Source organism: Ambystoma mexicanum, chromosome 11, assembly GCF_040938575.1.
Source record: "Ambystoma mexicanum isolate Mex_15411 chromosome 11, UKY_AmexF1_1, whole genome shotgun sequence".
Taxonomy (NCBI): Eukaryota; Metazoa; Chordata; class Amphibia; order Caudata; family Ambystomatidae; genus Ambystoma; species Ambystoma mexicanum.
Genome location: NC_090934.1, coordinates 553,390,427 through 553,408,918, shown reverse-complemented (window position 1 = coordinate 553,408,918; position 18,492 = coordinate 553,390,427). Strand labels below are relative to the sequence as shown.

General features: G+C 47.4%; 1 protein-coding gene across 2 annotated transcripts in view; it reads left to right on the top strand.

The window, feature by feature from the left end:
• Positions 1–18,492, top strand: part of LOC138503557 (catalase-like) — an 833,069-nt gene that overhangs the window by 87,356 nt on the left and 727,221 nt on the right. For both annotated transcript variants that reach the window (XM_069623378.1, XM_069623377.1), the window contains exon 2: positions 11,477–11,645. In XM_069623378.1, the coding sequence (XP_069479479.1) occupies positions 11,477–11,645 (169 nt within the window). The remainder of the gene's footprint in view (positions 1–11,476; positions 11,646–18,492) is intronic.

The window sequence follows — 18,492 nt, the reverse complement described above, 5'->3', positions numbered from 1 at the left end:
CCTCAGGGCGGTGGAACCTGTTCCCCTTGGGGAACAAGGGGAGGGCTTCTACTCTCGTCTGTTCATGGTGCCCAAACCCAACCAGGGTGGCTCAGTGTAGTGGACCTTCAGGACGCATATATGCACATCCTAATATGGAGGCTGCATCGAAAATGTCTGCAGTTCTCCCTGGGAGGGGAGCATTTCCAGTTCTGTATGCTCCCTTTTTGCTTGGAGCCGCGTGTATTTACAAAGATGGTGTCGGTCATCTCAGCTTTCCTTCGGATACAGGGTGTTCATGTATATCCGTATTTGGATGACTGGCTCCTACGTAGCCCTTGTCCACTGACGGCTTTGAGCAATCTCCAGTCTCTCCTCCAGCTCCTGTTCCATCTTGGGCTATCGGTGAACTGGCAGAAATCTTCCATCATGGTCTCCGAAGACCTGATTTTCCAGGGTTTCCGTTGGAACACGATCGACTCCAGGGTGCATTTGACAGAGGACAGGTTTGCCAATCTCTTCACAATGCATCAGCTCTTCATCCAGTCAGAGCACATGACGGCTTGGTGGTTCCAGAGACTTCTGTGCCTCATGGCTTTGTGCGTACTTGCTCTTCCTCTTGCGCGTCTCTAAATGAGGCATACGCAGCTGGCTCTTCGGAGCTCTTGGTGTCAGGCTTTGGACTCGGATTCCAAGAGGATCCCAGTTCCATCCTGCATGATGGTGGTCTTCGACCAACAATCTTACAGTGGGGGCCTCCTTTCAGGAGCCCTACCCACAAGTGACGATTACCATGGACTCCTCCCTTCTGGGGTGGGGTGCGACGTTGGTTCATCTCCAGGTTTTCGATCTGTGGACGCTGCAGGACAGGCATTTTCATATAAATTATTTGGAACTCCTGGTTATTTTTCTGGTGCTGAAAGCTTTCAAACCATCAATCACGAACACGGTGGTCCGCATCCGCACAGACAACTCTGTGTTATTGTTTAATATCAACAAGCATGGTGGCACCAAAACACCACCTCTTGTGGACCTTGCCATTCAGATTTGGGAATGGGGCATCCAGCACAGCATTTGGCTACTGACGGTACACATTCTGCGTGAATTCAGTATTACTGCCGACTCACTCATCCAACAGATGGCGGCCAGCTACGAGTGGGAACTGAACTCAGAGGTCCTCTCCACCATCTTTTGACAGCGGGGCACTCCGGAAGTGGACCTTTTTGTGAATTCTACAAACAGGAAATTTCCTCTTTATGCATCCAGGAACGTTCTCGGGGCCTCCTCCCTAGGGGACGCTCTCGAAATTCTGTGGCACAACATGAAGGCCTATGCCTACCAGCCTCTTCCTCTGATTCATCGATCACTTTGCAAGCTCAGGAATACATCGAATTGCACTCTCCTGTTCATTGTTCCTTGGTGGCCAGCCAGATTCTGGTTCTCTGAACTTCAGCATCTGTCGATTTGTCCTCCGATCAGACTGCCGTTGTTTCCCAACCTGCTTCACCAGTGCGATGAGCAGATGTGGCATCCCTCCCCTCAATCATTCAGCTTGGCGGCCTGGTGCCTGAATTCAAAACCTTAGCGCGGTTTAATTTGTCCAAGGACAATATGCGCATTATCCAAGCGGCCAGGAAATCCTCTATGAGGTCTCCGTATAGGAGCAAGTGGCTCCGGTTTTGCCACTGGAGTTACCTAAGCAGCTGGACCCCAGACATGCTACGATTGACACTGTCCTCTCGTTCATATCTCATCTGGCAGCTTTGGGCATTCATGTCTTGTCTTGTAGGACTTACGTGTCGGCTATTGCCGCCTACCTGTCCACTGACAACTGTTCCTTTTCTTTGACAAACCCAGTCATTAAAAGTCATTTCACAAGTCTATTACATCTTTTTCCACCTGTTTGTAATCCTCATCCAAGATGGGATTTAAATGTGGTCCTCAATGCCTTGTGCCAAAAACCATTTGAACCCATGGCTACGGCGGATCTAAAGTACCTTTCATGGAAGATTGCATTTCTCATTGCAGTGACTTCGGCAAGGCGAGTAAGCAAGCTTCAAGCTTTGTCTCTGGAACATCCGTTCCTCACCCTCCATAAGGACAAGGTTGTGCTCCACACTCATCCTTCTTTCCTTCCTAAAGTAGTGACTGATTTTCATCTGAATAAATCTATATCATTACCTGTCTTTTTTCTGAACCCGGCCTCAGATGCCGAGAGAATATTGAACAATTTAGATGTCAGGCGAGCTCTGAAGTTCTATCTGGACAGAACAACTGAACTCAGGGGCTCCTCCCAACTCTTTGTTAAGTTCGGAGAGCCAAAAGGGAAACCCGCTTCAAAAGCTATTATCTCCTGATGGATTGCCTCCTGTATCTCAGAGGCTTATACCAGGGCTTTCAACCTCCGAAGGGCATTCATGCCCATGTTGTACGTGGCAAAGCGGCTGCTGTTGCCTTCCAAAAATATGTCCCCTGGGAAACCATTGCCAAAGCGGCCACGTGGGTTTCCCCATCAGGTTTTTGTAAGCATTACTGCTTGGACCTGAGCTCCAGGGCCGATGCTCAAATCGGCCAGGCTGTTCTTAAAAACCTTTTTCAGTAAGGAATTTCCATCCACCCGTATTACCTGTGAGGAGTGCTCGGGAATCTCCTACAAGTATGGAGGAAAGGGAAAGGGACATAGGAATATAACAAAGTTACTCACCGTAGTGACTGCCGTACTCCTAGTCTATAGTTCCCTTTCCTCCATACTCCAGCCCGCCGTCCCCTCTAATAATATCCTCTATTATTGCTTAAATGGTCGTGGACCTGGCGATAGAAAAGGACGGCCGGGTGCGGTACCCCGCGTAAAAAGAGAAGGACAACAATTTTCATTTTTTATGCTTTTTGACAAAAGTGCTCCGGTCCCGTCCCGAAGGACAGATTGTCCCACAAGTATGGAGGAAAGGGGAATATGGACTAGGAGTAAAGTAGTCACTACGGTGAGTAACTTTGTTAAAATCTTGTAGGGGCCAAGGGATTATTTGAACGCATCAGCTTAAATCCAGCAACTTCATGCACTGGGGGCACCATTGCATTCTGTAGTCTTCTTTCAGGAAGGTCAAAACCTCCTCCGGTCTCTTGCGAAGTGTGACAGGGTATTGTTCATAGCATATGATGCCCATTCTAGTGCTACAAAGTCACACACTTTCCAAAGCCAGTCCTGCAGCGTGGGGATGGCTTCCCCCTTCCATCTTTGGCCGATTAGTAACATAGCGCCCATAGTTAGCATCGTCCTCGCTTTCCTACGGCCCCAGCTGTCTCCCTCCTCATTCCTATTCCCAGCCCCAACAAAATCATTTCCGGTGGCAAAGCCTCTTTATCCCCAAATGCCTGGGCTTGGGTCTCCTGTACCTCCTTCCAGTAACAAGTCAGTTTGGGGCATCTCCACCAAATGTGCAAACACGTTCACTCCCCTCCACACCCACTCCAACATTCCCTTGACGACTCCGGATATATTTTCTGTAGGCGTACCGGGGTGTAATGTCATCTAAATACTAACTTGTACCAGCACTCCTGCAGCTGGGTTGCTTTGACTAATCTCGAAATTCTCTTCCATAGTCTCTCCCATACTTCCCTCGGGAGTTCCCTCCCTGTCGTGCCTTCCCAGTGTCTAATATAGGGCCAAGTCGCCCAGGGATTTCCTTAACCAGTAGTTTTTACAGTTTGGAAATCATACCCTTAGAACCATCCTGTGTCACAAGGAATTTTTCAAACTGCATGAGGTCGCGGCAAGCTGCAGCCTTGACCCTAGGGTTCTGCAGCCAATGCTGTAGTTGGAAGTATCTGAGCCTTTCGGATTCACCCACCTCAGAGCACTGTTTGCAGTCCGCAAATGGTCTAATGGTGGACCCCTGGAACATGTCTCTCACTTTCCTGCAGCCCCCACGCCATTTCCCGAACTCGTCTGTTTCTGTGCCTGGTGAGAAATTTGGGTTGTTAAATATTGGGTTGAACGAAGAATGGAATGTCATGATCCCATATTTTATTATAAATTTGTCCCATGTTTCCGCTACCAGGATCGTCATAGAGCTTAGATACATGTGTTTCGGTCTATGTAGGAAAGCATGAATCTGTTTTGCAAAGTACTTGGGTTTTATGGTCTTCCCACGGTGCTCAAAAGTATGAGATGTCCTGGGGTCTGGGCATGCCACCATCTCTTTTCAAATTTACAAACTCGTTTCTTGCTAAGGTTAAGATCTTTTCAGTGTAAATCTGATTATTTAAATTGGATTTATTGGCCCTTCAAGTGAGCAAGGAGGTCCATAATTTCTAGTGGTTTTGAGATGTAAAGAGCGGGGAAGTATTTGACATTAGGCAAATGGGGAGGAGTACTCATTGAAGGTTATTGTTTGGTTTGGCAAATTAACGTTTACAGATGTTGGGAGAAAGAAGTTTGGTTTGGTTTGACTTCACCTTTGACGATGGGTTGAGTGGTAGGGATATAAAAGGGGGACGTCTAAGTGGTTGCCTGTCAGGCATGATGGGAGTAAGGCTGGAGATACAATTATAGGAAGAAGAGTATTATTACCCTTAGAGTGCATGAGAAGAGGGTAGTGTAGAGTGCAAATATTCATTAGGTAGTTGTCATGTGGTTTAAGATACCGGTCTAAGTAACATTTAAGTCACTAAGCTAGATGTTCTGGGAGTAGTAAATGATAATGGGCCTCATTACGAGGTTGGAGGTAGCCTTGCCTTTTTACTGGCACGGCTACCTCCAAACTCTCATCCGGGTCCGGCACCCGCGTATGGGCAATTAACAGGCTATTCCGGCCCAGCCGTACCTGGTAATTGCCCTTTAGCGGGTGCCGGTCCCGGTACGTCCCCATTCCCATTTTAGCCCCATAGTGCTCAATGGGGATGGGGAGGGTGGTAGCACTGGTACCGTTAACAACGTTACCGGTGCTACCATCATGTTCTGCTCACGGGTGCCGGTACGGCCACCAGGTCAGACCTGGTGGCTGCAAGAGCACCCACGAGCAGAATTCCTAGTATGGTGGTACGGTAGTAACGGTGCCGATAGCGAAACCGGCACCGTTGTTGCCTTACCGCCATACTTGTAATGAGCATTTGTTATTTAAATAGTGCGTTTGCCAAAGTGCATAGAATATATTTACCTACAATTATCACCCAACTAAAGTTGGTACCCAACCTCAGAAGGATGAGCGACTGAGTTGGCATTGCCGGGGTTCGAACCTGCGACATTCAGATCAGACACAGATTGCAGTACAGAGCTCTCAACCCACTGAGCTATTTTAACGGAAAGTTACATTCCAGTGTTTAGGTGAGGAACCTTTTTAAACAATTGTGTTACGGACTAGTAGTGAATAGCAATATGAAGGCTAAGGATGCACAGGCTAATGTGGGAAGGGGGATAGTCATGAATTCAAAATAGGCACAGGAAGTGCAGTCAAACTTTACCAGAGTATCCCCCTCCATTACTTTTTCCTCTTACCATGTAGGATAGATTCATTTTCCGGAACCAGTCTGAGGAAAACTTCAGCGAACCAGATCTTGGTGAGGAAATGTTCAGTAAGATTCAGTGTCAATGCCCACAGTTTTATGGGGCATGTGAACTTTGTATAAGCTTACATAATTTGAAGAAGCTGAACAATTAAGGTGAGGATGGCAGGACGAAAAAAGGATCAATATTGGAGACATTTACAAGGTATTTTCTCATGCAAGGTGTGCAATATAGACCCATCATTTTGCATTTAGTTTGGATTACGTTTAATTTTTCCTTAAAGTTGCCGATGTTGAGCCTGTAGTAGAGGTTGGCCTATTTGGCTATGAACGGAGCAATTAGAAGTTGAGGGACTGAAAGATAGTCCAAACAAACATGTGCAGTAGATGCCACATTCAGGAATTCGTTGGTGTTGATAATTATATGATATCGATGAGAACTGCATATGCTGGCTTCAATATGATTTGCCAGTTTGCGCAGTTTATTATATTCCCACATGTTATGAATGTTATGTTATTTGGCACTTATATAGCACTCTATATATCATTGGTATGACCTCAAAGCGCTGGTAACTGGAAAGCTTTCGGGGATCGTAGTCCAGGTCAGTTGAAAGATTAGGGTGTTGAAGGGTGCTTGGGTGCATCAGTTAAGTGTGTAGCTGATGTAAATGCCTGATGGCAGCTGCATCCTACCATGTGGTGGTATTGGTATCGGTTCAATGTGTGCAGTTTGCGGGTGGACACCAAGACTGGGTTCTGGCTGCATTAGGCCTGTGGGACGGTCATGTGTGCAGCTAGGACATTCTTTCGTGGGGTATAGCTGCGTTTTATTAGAGTGATGAGGTGTTCATGGGATAGTGTTCGTTTGTGTGCAGCTAGGCAGAATTGATTGAGGGGCGTAGCTGCACTCTAGAGAGTAAGCATAGTGATAGGATATGATATGATGGTTCATCCACACAGCACCCACACACAATGCGCTTCAAAAGCGCTTTACGACAAGGGAAGGAACAAGGGAAGATGCAAAGACACTCCCACAGGCCATGCACAACAATGTGAAGACTAGGCACTGCACTCGGTCTAGCGACACCCAGAAAGTGCAAGTGCCAAGACACAGTCAGCGGGGAATGGTACAAGAGGAACGGAGGGCTGGGGCCATACAGTGACATCACGGGGAGCCAAGGGGGCTGGGGGCACACAGCGACATCATTGGGCACCAGGGGGAGGGTGGCTCAGTGACGACACAGGAACCAGATGGTCAGGGCACACAGTGAAACACAGGGAGCCAGAGTGTCTGGGGGCACACAGCGACCACACGTCTTAGGGGACTAGGGGGCTAGGGGGCACACAGCGCGATCAATGGGACCAGAGCTGGCTGGGGGCACACTGAGACATCACAGGGACCACAGGGGGCTGGGGGGCACACAGAGGCATCATGGGAACCAGAGGGAGCTGGCGGGCACACAGGGACATCACAGGGGTCGAGCGGGGCACTTGGGCACACAGCAACATCACAGTCGGCCAGAGGGGGCAGGGGCACACAGCGACTACACGGGAACCAGAGGGGGCTGGGGCCCCACGGGACAACAAGGGGATCAGAGGGCCTAGGACACACAGCGACATCATCGGGGAATAGAGGACCTGGGGGACACAGTGACATCACAGAGACCTGAGGGGTACACAGCAACAACAATGGGGATCAAAGGGGTTGGGGTGCACACAGCAAAATCATGGTGGACCAGAGGGGGCTTGGGTGCACACAGTGATAGCACAGGGGACTGGAGGGGTTGGGCAGACATAGCGACATCATGGAGGACTTGAGGGAAATGGGGGTGCCCAGTGACAACACGGGGAACCAGAGGGGTTGGGGGGTACATAGCGACATCGCGGGGGCGGGAAGTGTAGTACGGTGGACATCAAGACTGGTTTCTGGCTGTGTTAGGCCAGTGGGACGCTTATGCATGCAGCTTGGCCAGTTTTTCGTGGGGTATATCTGCGTTTTATTAGAGTGATGAGGTGTTCATGGGATAGTGTTTGTATGTGAGAAGCTAGGCAGAATTGATCGAGGGATGTAGTTGCACTCTAATTGTGTGATGGTGTAAAGTAGAGAGTAAGCATAGTGATAGGATATGATATGATGGTTCATCCCCACAGCACACACAATGCGCTTTAAAAGCACATGACGACAAGGGAGGGAACAAGGGATGACGCAAAGACACTCCCATAGGCCATGAACAACACGAATGTGAAGACTAGCCACTGCACTCGGCCTAGTGACACCCAGACAGTGCAAGTGCCAAGACACAGTCTGCGGGGAACGGTACAAGAGGACCGCAGGGCTGGGGCCATACAGCAACATCGCGGGGAGCCAACGGGGCTGGGGGCACACAGCAACATCACTGGGGACCAGGGGTTGGGGGATGCAGTGACGACATGGGCACCAGATGGTTAGAGCACACAGTGAAACACAGGGAGCCAGAGTGTCTGGGGGCACACAGCGACCACACGTCTTAGGGGACTAGGGGGCTAGGGGGCACACAGCGCGATCAGTGGGACCAGAGCTGGCTGGGGGCACACTGAGACATCACAGGGACCACAGGGGGCTGGGGGGCACACAGAGGCATCATGGGAACCAGAGGGAGCTGGCGGGCACACAGGGACATCACAGGGGTCGAGCGGGGCACTTGGGCACACAGCAACATCACAGTCGGCCAGAGGGGGCAGGGGCACACAGCGACTACACGGGAACCAGAGGGGGCTGGGGCCCCACGGGACAACAAGGGGATCAGAGGGCCTAGGACACACAGCGACATCATAGGGGAATAGAGGACCTGGGGGACACAGTGACATCACAGAGACCTGAAGGGTACACAGCAACAACAATGGGGATCAAAGGGGTTGGGGTGCACACAGCAAAATCATGGTGGACCAGAGGGGGCTTGGGTGCACACAGTGATAGCACAGGGGACTGGAGGGGTTGGGCAGACATAGCGACATCATGGAGGACTTGAGGGAAATGGGGGTGCCCAGTGACAACACGGGGAACCAGAGGGGTTGGGGGGTACATAGCGACATCGCGGGGGCGGGAAGTGTAGTACGGTGGACAACAAGACTGGTTTCTGGCTGTGTTAGGCCAGTGGGACGCTTATGCGTGCAGCTTGGCCAGTTTTTCGTGGGGTATATCTGCGTTTTATTAGAGTGATGAGGTGTTCATGGGATAGTGTTTGTATGTGAGAAGCTAGGCAGAATTGATCGAGGGATGTAGTTGCACTCTAATTGTGTGATGGTGTAAAGTAGAGAGTAAGCATAGTGATAGGATATGATATGATGGTTCATCCACACAGCACACACAATGCGCTTTAAAAGCACATGACGACAAGGGAGGGAACAAGGGATGACGCAAAGACACTCCCATAGGCCATGAACAACACGAATGTGAAGACTAGCCACTGCACTCGGCCTAGTGACACCCAGACAGTGCAAGTGCCAAGACACAGTCCGCGGGGAACGGTACAAGAGGACCGCAGGGCTGGGGCCATACAGCAACATCGCGGGGAGCCAACGGGGCTGGGGGCACACAGCAACATCACTGGGGACCAGGGGTTGGGGGATGCAGTGACGACATGGGCACCAGATGGTTAGAGCACACAGTGAAACACAGGGAGCCAGAGTGTCTGGGGGCACACAGCGACCACACGTCTTAGGGGACAAGGTGAGGGCTGGAGGCCCACAGCGACATCAGGGGGACCAAAGCGGTCTGGGGGCACACTGAGACATCACAGGACCAGAGGGGCTGGGGGGCATACAGAGACATCACAGGGACCAGAGTGAGCTGGGGGGGGTGGACAGAGAGTGGACGTTGGCTTTGTTGTGGGCCTAATATGGTGAGGAGGCAGCAAGGATACTGGAAAGGATATGTGAATATCGGTAAGGAGAGGGATTGCGTGGACCTATGATCTAAGGAGATAATTATTCTACATTTCGGGCATGTGGTTGCTTAAAGGCCAAATAAATTAGCGTATTCATTGATGACATGTTGGGAGTTTCACTGAGCATTAGTCATTGGGTTGCTAGAGTTTCAATCACTTCAGAAGGTTGTGGTTGGTATTACGGAAAGAGCCACATTTTTAGAGCTTTGCGGAATGTCATATAGTCTTGTGTGTGTCGAATATGTGGGGGAGGCGAGTTCCACAGAGTCGGGTCAAAGTTGAGAAGGCGGATCCTCCGCTCTTGACAGAGTTAGAGGTTGGAATCACTAAAAGGAGGGCAGTGCTTGATCTTAGGGTGCGGGATGGGAGGTACGGTTTTATCTTTTCTTGCAGGTATAATGGGCCAGTCTTGTGCACTGCACTGTGAGTGATGCACAGGGTCTTGAAAGTGGCCCTTCGTCCGACTGGGTGCCAGTGGAGGGTTTGGAGAGCTGGAGAGAACTGGTCTCTCGGACTTAGGGCAAAGAGCAGTTTAAAAGCAGCGTTTTGCGCTCTTTGGAGTTTATTAAGATGGTATGCCGGGGCTCCTAGCTATTGGGAGTTGGCATAGCCCAGTCTTGACATCACAATAGACATAACTGCGGCAAGTCTGCTCGGGAAGGAGAGGTAGGGAAAGATGCGTCTGAGGAGTTTGAGATGGTAGTGACAACATTTTGAGACATTGTTGATCTGACGGGAGAGGATTAGGCCAGAGTCCATGGTGCAGCCTATGTTTTTTACTGTTTTGGGGGGGGGGCAGGGTAGGGGGCCATGGGAGCAGATGCGGCAGAAGGGCAGTGTTGCTGCACACCATGATTTCAGTTTTAGTGGGGCTTAAGAGGAGGTGGTTTATGGTCAATATCTCAAAGACAGGCTTCGAGGTCGGGCTGGAGGATTCTTTGAGCCAAGAACATTTTTGTGCAACCATTTCTTTCTGCAATTGTTCAAAGAATGTTTTGACTGATGGCAATAAACTGTGCTTGGTCTAAGGCAAACAATTAAAAAGCTACAGTGGGGTTTAGATGGTATTTAAAATTAGATGGATTCATTTGCAGAATAGATTCAGCCCAAACACCCAGAGGAAAATCGCAATGAATATGTGCAGCACTGTGGGCGTGGGGTGCACAGTACATTTGGATGTGGTGCTCAAAGATAAGAGCTGAGCCGTGCAGTCGTATCTCCTTGCTTCTTGGCAGGAACAGTATAGCTTCATGGTCTTTGATAAAGGTTGCTGAAAGTTATCTTAGAAGATATCCATATTCTATCCTTGAAAACTTGACAGTCGTTGGCCACGCAGTAAAAATGCATTTTCCTTGTTGCAGTTGAGTGGGAGCCCGGCGTTTCTAAAAGGAAAAATATTATTTTCTGCGAACCAAAATGCTATCACATTTGAGTGAAATGGATTCTCAGCACCAAGCACAAACCTGTGTAATACATTGCCTGCAAAGAACTTTTGACCAACAAAGCTCGGAAAAATGTGCATTATCATGTCATTGAATGTGTTCTCTTGCGTTAGCGACCTTGTGTTTTGTATGTTCTTTGCAGGCAGGAAGTTGGTGTTTGTGGTCTTGGACAGAGGGGAGGGTGTCATCCTTGAACCTACTCTGGCCGATTTTTTTTTTTTTGTTGCTAGCTATCATAGGACTGGGGCAGCCATTTCAAGGGTATTTCGATTAAACCTGATAGGTTGAGCAGGCATAATCGTTTTTTTTCACTCAAATAAATGTACTGCTGCTCCATTGGCACACAAGATGACACGTGAAGGGAACACTTAACTAGATCAGGCCTCTTATGGTAAAGTTGTACATTAAATGATGTAAATAGAACATGATTACATTTCAGTCAATGCGTTCTTGTTGTTGAGGTACATAGGTGGGTGTGCACCAAGAAACACTGTTCAATCAAGAACATTGAAATACTCATCGATAGCAAAAAACATGCATTCATCGTCTTTAATCGTATTCCAATGCTTGAAAGATATCTACCTACAGTGGACAATAATAATAAAATATGTATTGTTTTTCATATAGAAACCGGTACTGACAACTGGAGCTGGGATCCCAATCGGCGATAAGCTTAACCTTTTGACAGTGGGCTCTCGAGGCCCTCTTCTGGTTCAGGATGTTGTTTTCACTGACGAGATGGCCCATTTCGACCGGGAAAGGATCCCCGAGAGAGTGGTTCACGCCAAAGGAGCAGGTTAGTGCATAATAAAAGTGATTAGAAACCTGTGCAGACATGGTAATGAAAATATCACAACGTGTTTGTTTAAAATCCTTTTATTAAACCATGGTAACCAGTTTTATTTACTTAATCATTAGTATCTCTTCTATTGACAGGCAACTCGGTGAACAATAATATCCAATCAGGTTATCCACAATTAATTGTTATTATACAGGTGTACATAAAACAAATGCCCCTTTCATTGGCAGGAGTACTGGATAACCTCCTGCCGATCAAGTTAATAGGCCTGGCCATATCGAGGGCCTTTAACACAGTGGGCAGGCAGTTGCCTTCTGAGCTGTACCTGCCAACGGGGGAATTAGTGCGTTTGTACTCCTAGGTGCTTCGGGCATTTTTTTGTGTTGAGAAAACAAGCTTATTTTTTAGTGTAAACCAATCTCTTCCTGCGAGACATATTGACACTATTGTCAGTTGGTAACATATAGGGGTGCTTTTCCACTGAGCAGTGTGCAAAATGAAAGTGTAAATGCAAGGCGCAATGCTTTTAAGCTTTACTTTTTGCGCTCCAGTTTATTTTCATGCCCTTCCAAGGCACAGGATGGGCACAACGCGGAGTTTCCATCTCTGATTTGATTTTCTCCTCCATCTTGGATGAGCATCAGGCTTTACACCTGCCTGAGATGTTCATCAGGTGTAAAAGAAATGGAATCTTCTTTGCATTTGTACCTGCTAATTAGCAGAGTGCCATGGGAATTCATTAGTATGCCTCCTGCAAAGCGTAAACTGCAGGCTGTACTTACTTTTTTGCAAAACGGAGCACAAACGTGATGAGTAAAGGCAAGTTTGCTCTGTTTTATTCTTCACTTTTAGACTCTGCCTCGCAAATGTTTATAATTGCAAACAGGAGACCCAACAGCATGTGCTAACGTTGGTCCCCTGCATGCAATTAGCATTTCTTGTAATGTGAACTCCATAGTGTTTCGTTACCAAAGGGTCTAAAAGTGCACTTAGCGGCACTAGCCATCACAGGTAAATATTCAATGGCATTATTACCCTCTGTCTAGTCCAAGAATTGTGTAATGTGGAGGGAGTTTCTATTTAAAAAAAAAATAGTAACAATTTTGTTATTGCAGTAATAGTGAGGTTCTTGCTAAATGTAAGAAATGCTGGGATAATATTGTTAACAGTGAGACAGACCTCTATTGTAATGTAAGGAAATTATGTGATATATAAACGTAGGTGGGATTTGTGGAATTCTCAAGGTTTTGTATTAATGGTAGCTTTATTTCTGACTGTAGTTATTGGCCATGATGAATCCCCTGTATGAGGGCTGAATGTAAATCAACGCACATTTAGATATTAGAAGATATTTGTAGGCGCATATTCACTGTTTATTTTCGTTTGAGTTGGTGAAAGTTTTATTCTCACAGTATGGTTTTAAGATAGGCTTCGCATATGTTGGTGTCACCGGCATTCGTGTATATGCTTTTAAAAACATTTGATGTAATGGTGTTGTAAAATGAGGCTTTGCTATATTGTTATCTACAACCCATCATAGTTTTTTTTAAATCACATTGCACTGACCACAAATGTGGTGTGTGTGTGTATATATAGAAACATATATAGCAGACCAGACCCAGAATGAGAAGGTGACATGAGGGCCCCAAGTCCTAAACACACCTGCAATCTCAGGGACTGCCCTGCCTCTTCATGTAAAGAACTCTAGTTGTAGTCAGGAGGTTGCTGTTGCCCATTTTGAGAGATACTGTTTATAATGCAATCACAGTGGTTCCTAAAGAGGCCAGCATAACTTGTTAGTTACAGAAAAGAAGTTATGATGTTGGCAAAGAGAAAGATTCCCAGCGACTCCCTGCCTACATGTTCATGCGGGACAGCTGCAACAGTATGTGAGCAGTATAATATGATGGTCGTTCACTGCGTTTCCCTATGCAGCTGCATGCATGCATGCCTCATTAAAATTTCCGGAAAGCAGCACAGCGCTAGAAAGTGAAAACTTAACCAGTTCTTGGTATTACAGGTGCTCACTTCAAAGGAGCGACCTTTCATAGAAGCTAAACAGATTAATGCAAAATGGTTCTTTTTTTTTACTCTCCCAAATGGTGTATCCAACAATGATTCAACGTCAAAGTGAGTGGCATGATGAAGTGCCTCAGAGTTCTAGCATAATCTAATTTCTCTGACTTACCTGCCCCGTGCAGCAGGATGCGTGTGCTTCCTTTGCAGACCGTTATCTGGGCTCATCTTCTTCTTCTTCTCCTTCTTGTTAGAATGACTCCAGAAAGCTGAAGCTGGCGATTTCCATCTATTAAGATGATGTTCTCCAAAAAGAGAACCAATCAGCCATCAACCTCCACTAGATCTAATCCCACTTCCCAGTCTCCCGCACAAACTGAAGCAGGAACCTACACTGTTCATTCACCACCCCTCTTTTCCAACTGAACAGATCAGATAACCCCGGTACAACTACCCCAATGCCACTCATCCGGACTCTGAGTAATTCCTGCTGCACATCAAACCTCACACAATCCAACATATAATGAAGTACAGTCTCTGGGCACCCGCAAGCCTCACACGCCGCTGATGTAACTCTACCTATGAAACACTTCCATCCCGCCAATCCTGCATGACCCACCCTAAGGCGATTCAAAATAGTTTCCTCTCTTTGTGTCAACTCTACTTCCCTCAAATGCCAGAACCCGCACTTCCGTGCACAATGCATACAACTGCCGTCCCTTTGAACTCATATCCCATTGATCCTGCCACATATCCTTAATTTTTCCACGCACCATCACCTGTATCTCAGCCACACTCAATGGAACTTTCACATCCACCTCCCCTGCAACATGGCATCATACGCAGCCCGATCCACTAACTCATTACCGAAGACCCCACAATGACTGGGAACCCAAGCCAATTCCACCACAGTACCCCCTGCAACACACTCCTCTAATCGCTGTCTAATGAGCACAACTATATCCCTCCTATCACAATTCCCCTCCTTGATAGCCAACAACACACTCATCAAATCCACAAACACCACCACCCTAGCCAACTGTTTCCCTTTAATTCCGAACCACGCCATTTTAATAGCCATTAACTCCGCCGTGAAGATGGATAGATCATCCGACAACCTAGCCACCCAAAACTCCTAATTCGCCTGAAAATAACATGCCATACCAACCCTGTTCCTCTCCGGATCCCTGGAACCACCCGTATGTTTGTTTGTTTGTTTGCTTGTTTGATTATTTATAATGCGCGAGCGTACCCCGGGGTATCAGGGCGCAGAATTTACAAGAAATTTCAAAGCTTGGTTACAATACACAGAGAATATACATGATACAGAAATAAGGTACATAGTGTTATATACAAATCAGCAGTCATATTATAGGACCGTAATGTACAAGTAAGCAAAAAGGCACACGTGGTTACAAAGTGTACGAGTAGCGCTGGGCATTTCATTGTCCTAATGGGACTCCAATTTCAGCCAAGAGACTACCTTGGATCGGAAGTTCAGATAGGGTAGGTCTGCTCTAAGGTTTGGAGGCAGCGAGTTCCAGAGCTTGGCAGCTTTTACCGGGAAACTGTTGCCCCCTATGGTGGCCCTTTTGTAGTGGGGAACAGATAAACCGTCTTTGTATATAGTTCTGACGGGTCTTGAGGAGGATTGTCTGTGGAATCTGTTGATCAGGTAGATTGGGGCAGCATTGTTAAGGGACTTGTGGTTGAGTGATACCATTTTTAAAATAATTTTTATCTCTAGTGGAGAGCCAGTTGTTCTGTTGGCTGAGTCCTGTAATGTGCTCTCTTCCGGAAATGCCCAGAGCTGCTCTGAGAGCGTTGTTCTGTAGGGTTTGCAATTTATTGGTGGTGGCCTTGGTGGACCCCAAGTACATGGCATTGCAATAGTCGAGTCGAGACGATATGAGGGCTCTGGCAAGTGCCAGGCAGCTGGAGTTCGACAGGAAAGGTCCGGCTGCACGGATTTATTTACACGTATAAGCTGTGGAGGATGGAAGAGAGCTCACTTGTCTTTTAAGGGAAAAAGTAGAGTCTAGGTAGAATCCCAATGTTATGACCTCCTGTCCGACTTTGATGTTGTTCCCGTCAATCATGAAGGAATCATAGGCCGGGCCAAGTTTATTTATGCTGAATGTAGTACCTAAGATGATAAGCTCTGTTTTATCATCATTCAGGCATACTCCATGAGTGGCCATCCTTGCCTGGATGATGATGTACACCCTATTTAGCAAGGCCAAATCCTTTTCATAATCTCCTGAAAGCGGAAGGAGGATCTGAGTGTCATCTGCATAATTAGTGTAGGTGACACCAAGATGATCCAAATCATCGAAAAGGGGCTTGGTAAATATGTTGTATAGTGTGGGGGAGACACAGGAGCCCTGAGAAACACCACAGGTGATGGGTATAGGGTCAGCTGCCGCTGTGGGAGAAAAGACCCTCATGGTCCTACCATTAAGGAAGGATGTGAACCAGGTGATGGCTTCAGTGGAAAAGTGAGCTGAGGTGTGGAGGTGTGAGCATAGGACAGAGTGAGCGACCAGATCAAAAGCTGCAGATAGGTCGAGGAGGAGGAGTAGGGTACTTCAGCGCCAACTTTCCCCTCCACATACTGCACCGCCAATCTCTTAATCACCCCTCTATCACCACCCTTCTTGGTCACCATCTTGGCCAGATCCATACAGACAATTGGATCATGCTGCATCCAAATCGGTTCTACAACCCTATCCACATCTTCCAACATACACAACCCTTCCACCCCCAATCGTTTTACCAGTCTGCATGGAATCCAAAAGTCCCCCCTTTGCTCTCCCAACTCCCAATCTTATAAGCATACATCCAATTAACCTCCAGACACCTCTCCACAATTTGCCACACACTGAGGGACTTACAACGTAGCCAATACCTAGCACTCAGCTCCTCTCTTCTCAGATCCATTGGCAACATCCCTGCCAACACTTGCACGGCCTCTGTGGGGGATGACCGAACAGTCCCAGTCACAATTCTCATTGCCCTTGCCTGGACACCATCCAACACATTCAGCTGAGTCCTACTATAACGGCACTGCAGCTGAACTCCGAAATCCAGCACACTCCTGACCAACCCCACATACAACATCCTCATACTCCTCTGCCCTCCACCCCACTCCTGAACCGACACGGCCTTCAACAAATTAAGACGCTGTTTACACTTTGCCACAGTCTTTTCCACTTGCAACTTCCATGACAGGCGCTGCTCCAAGAGCACACGAAGATACCGAAATTCCATCACCTGAACCAACTCATCCCGTTGTACTTGAGATCCAAACTGACAACACTACGTCGTCTGTGGAACAACATACACACCGTTTTAGAGGAGGACACCTTAAATCCTCAATCCTGACACCACCTTTCCATTACCTACAAAGCCTCCTGCAACTTTCCTTGAATTACTCCTCCAACCTTACCCCTAACCCAAATCACTCCATCAACTGCATAGAATCCCACCTGACCATGACACTCCCAAACTCTCTCTATAAAGCCATCCACCGCTACAAGATACAAAATAGAGCTGATAACACTACCGTGGGGCGTCCCATTTATCATCAAAAACTCTCGGGACAACACGTCCCCAACACGCACTCGAAACACCCTATTCATCAGAAAATCCTTAATCCAGGAAAACATCTTCCCCTCAACACCTTTCTTTCTCAACACAAATAGCAACCCATCGCTCCACACCATATCTTACGCCTTCTCCATATCAACAAAGATTGCCCCCACTATTTCTCGACAGGGCAATGCCTCCTCCACATCTGTTGCCAATGCCATAACTGCATCCATCACGGATCTAGATTAACGAAACCCGTGCTGATACACACTCAGTCACTGCTCTGACTCCAGAAAGTGCACCAGATGGCCACACACCATTTTTTCCATCACCTTGCACAACACGAATGTCAGAGCAATTGGTCGATAGGACCCGCACAAACCAGCCGGCTTCCCCAATTTCAGAATCAGAAGGATGACAGCCCTCTTCCACCCACTAAGCAATGTACCATGATCCCACACAACATTAAACAGCCACAACACCTCCAGCAAGCAAACATCCGGCAAATGCTGCAAATAAATATACCGTACCCCATCCTCCCTCAGACTTGAATCCCGTCGGCCCCTTAGCACAGTCCGCAGTTCCTCTGGGCTTATCCAAAATGGCTGGTGTTTATATAGTGACGTCATCTAACGTGACACATGTATGCGTGGGACGCAAATGCTAATATAAACAAGTTCAAACGTAACACTCTCACCATATTATTGGAGCCTGATCAAAGCGTACTGGTGTTTATTTTAAATGCTGTCCCAGAAGCATAATTCAGGGCCTTAGGAAAAAAGAATTGCAGTGAGTGGCCAAAATTACAGGTTTTCCATTCCGTAGTTGGATCCTCACTACTTATCCTTCAGAACAGTAGGTATCTTGTGCAACCAAGGCATACATTAGTTTTCACAAATTGATTAGCAAAGTTTATTAATTAAAACATTTTTAATGTGCAAACAGACCCATTCGAAGGGATTGTGTCCTCTGACGTATTCCTTATCTTTGATAATACGTTTCCAGCTTGCTGGCCTCGGAAATTTTTTCTGTAGAAGGCGCTGTGCGTTGACGTCTGCTGAGTCGATGTCCCTCGACGGCCACCGTATCGGCGCCGACGTCATCATGCCCATAAATAGCCACGCGCTGCGTCCGTTGCTCAGTTCTGTTTTTCCGCGCTTCGTGGGGCTTCAGAACGTTGTTGCTCAGTTCAGTCAGGATAACTAACTATATCTATTCGAATATACCTTCTCGTTCT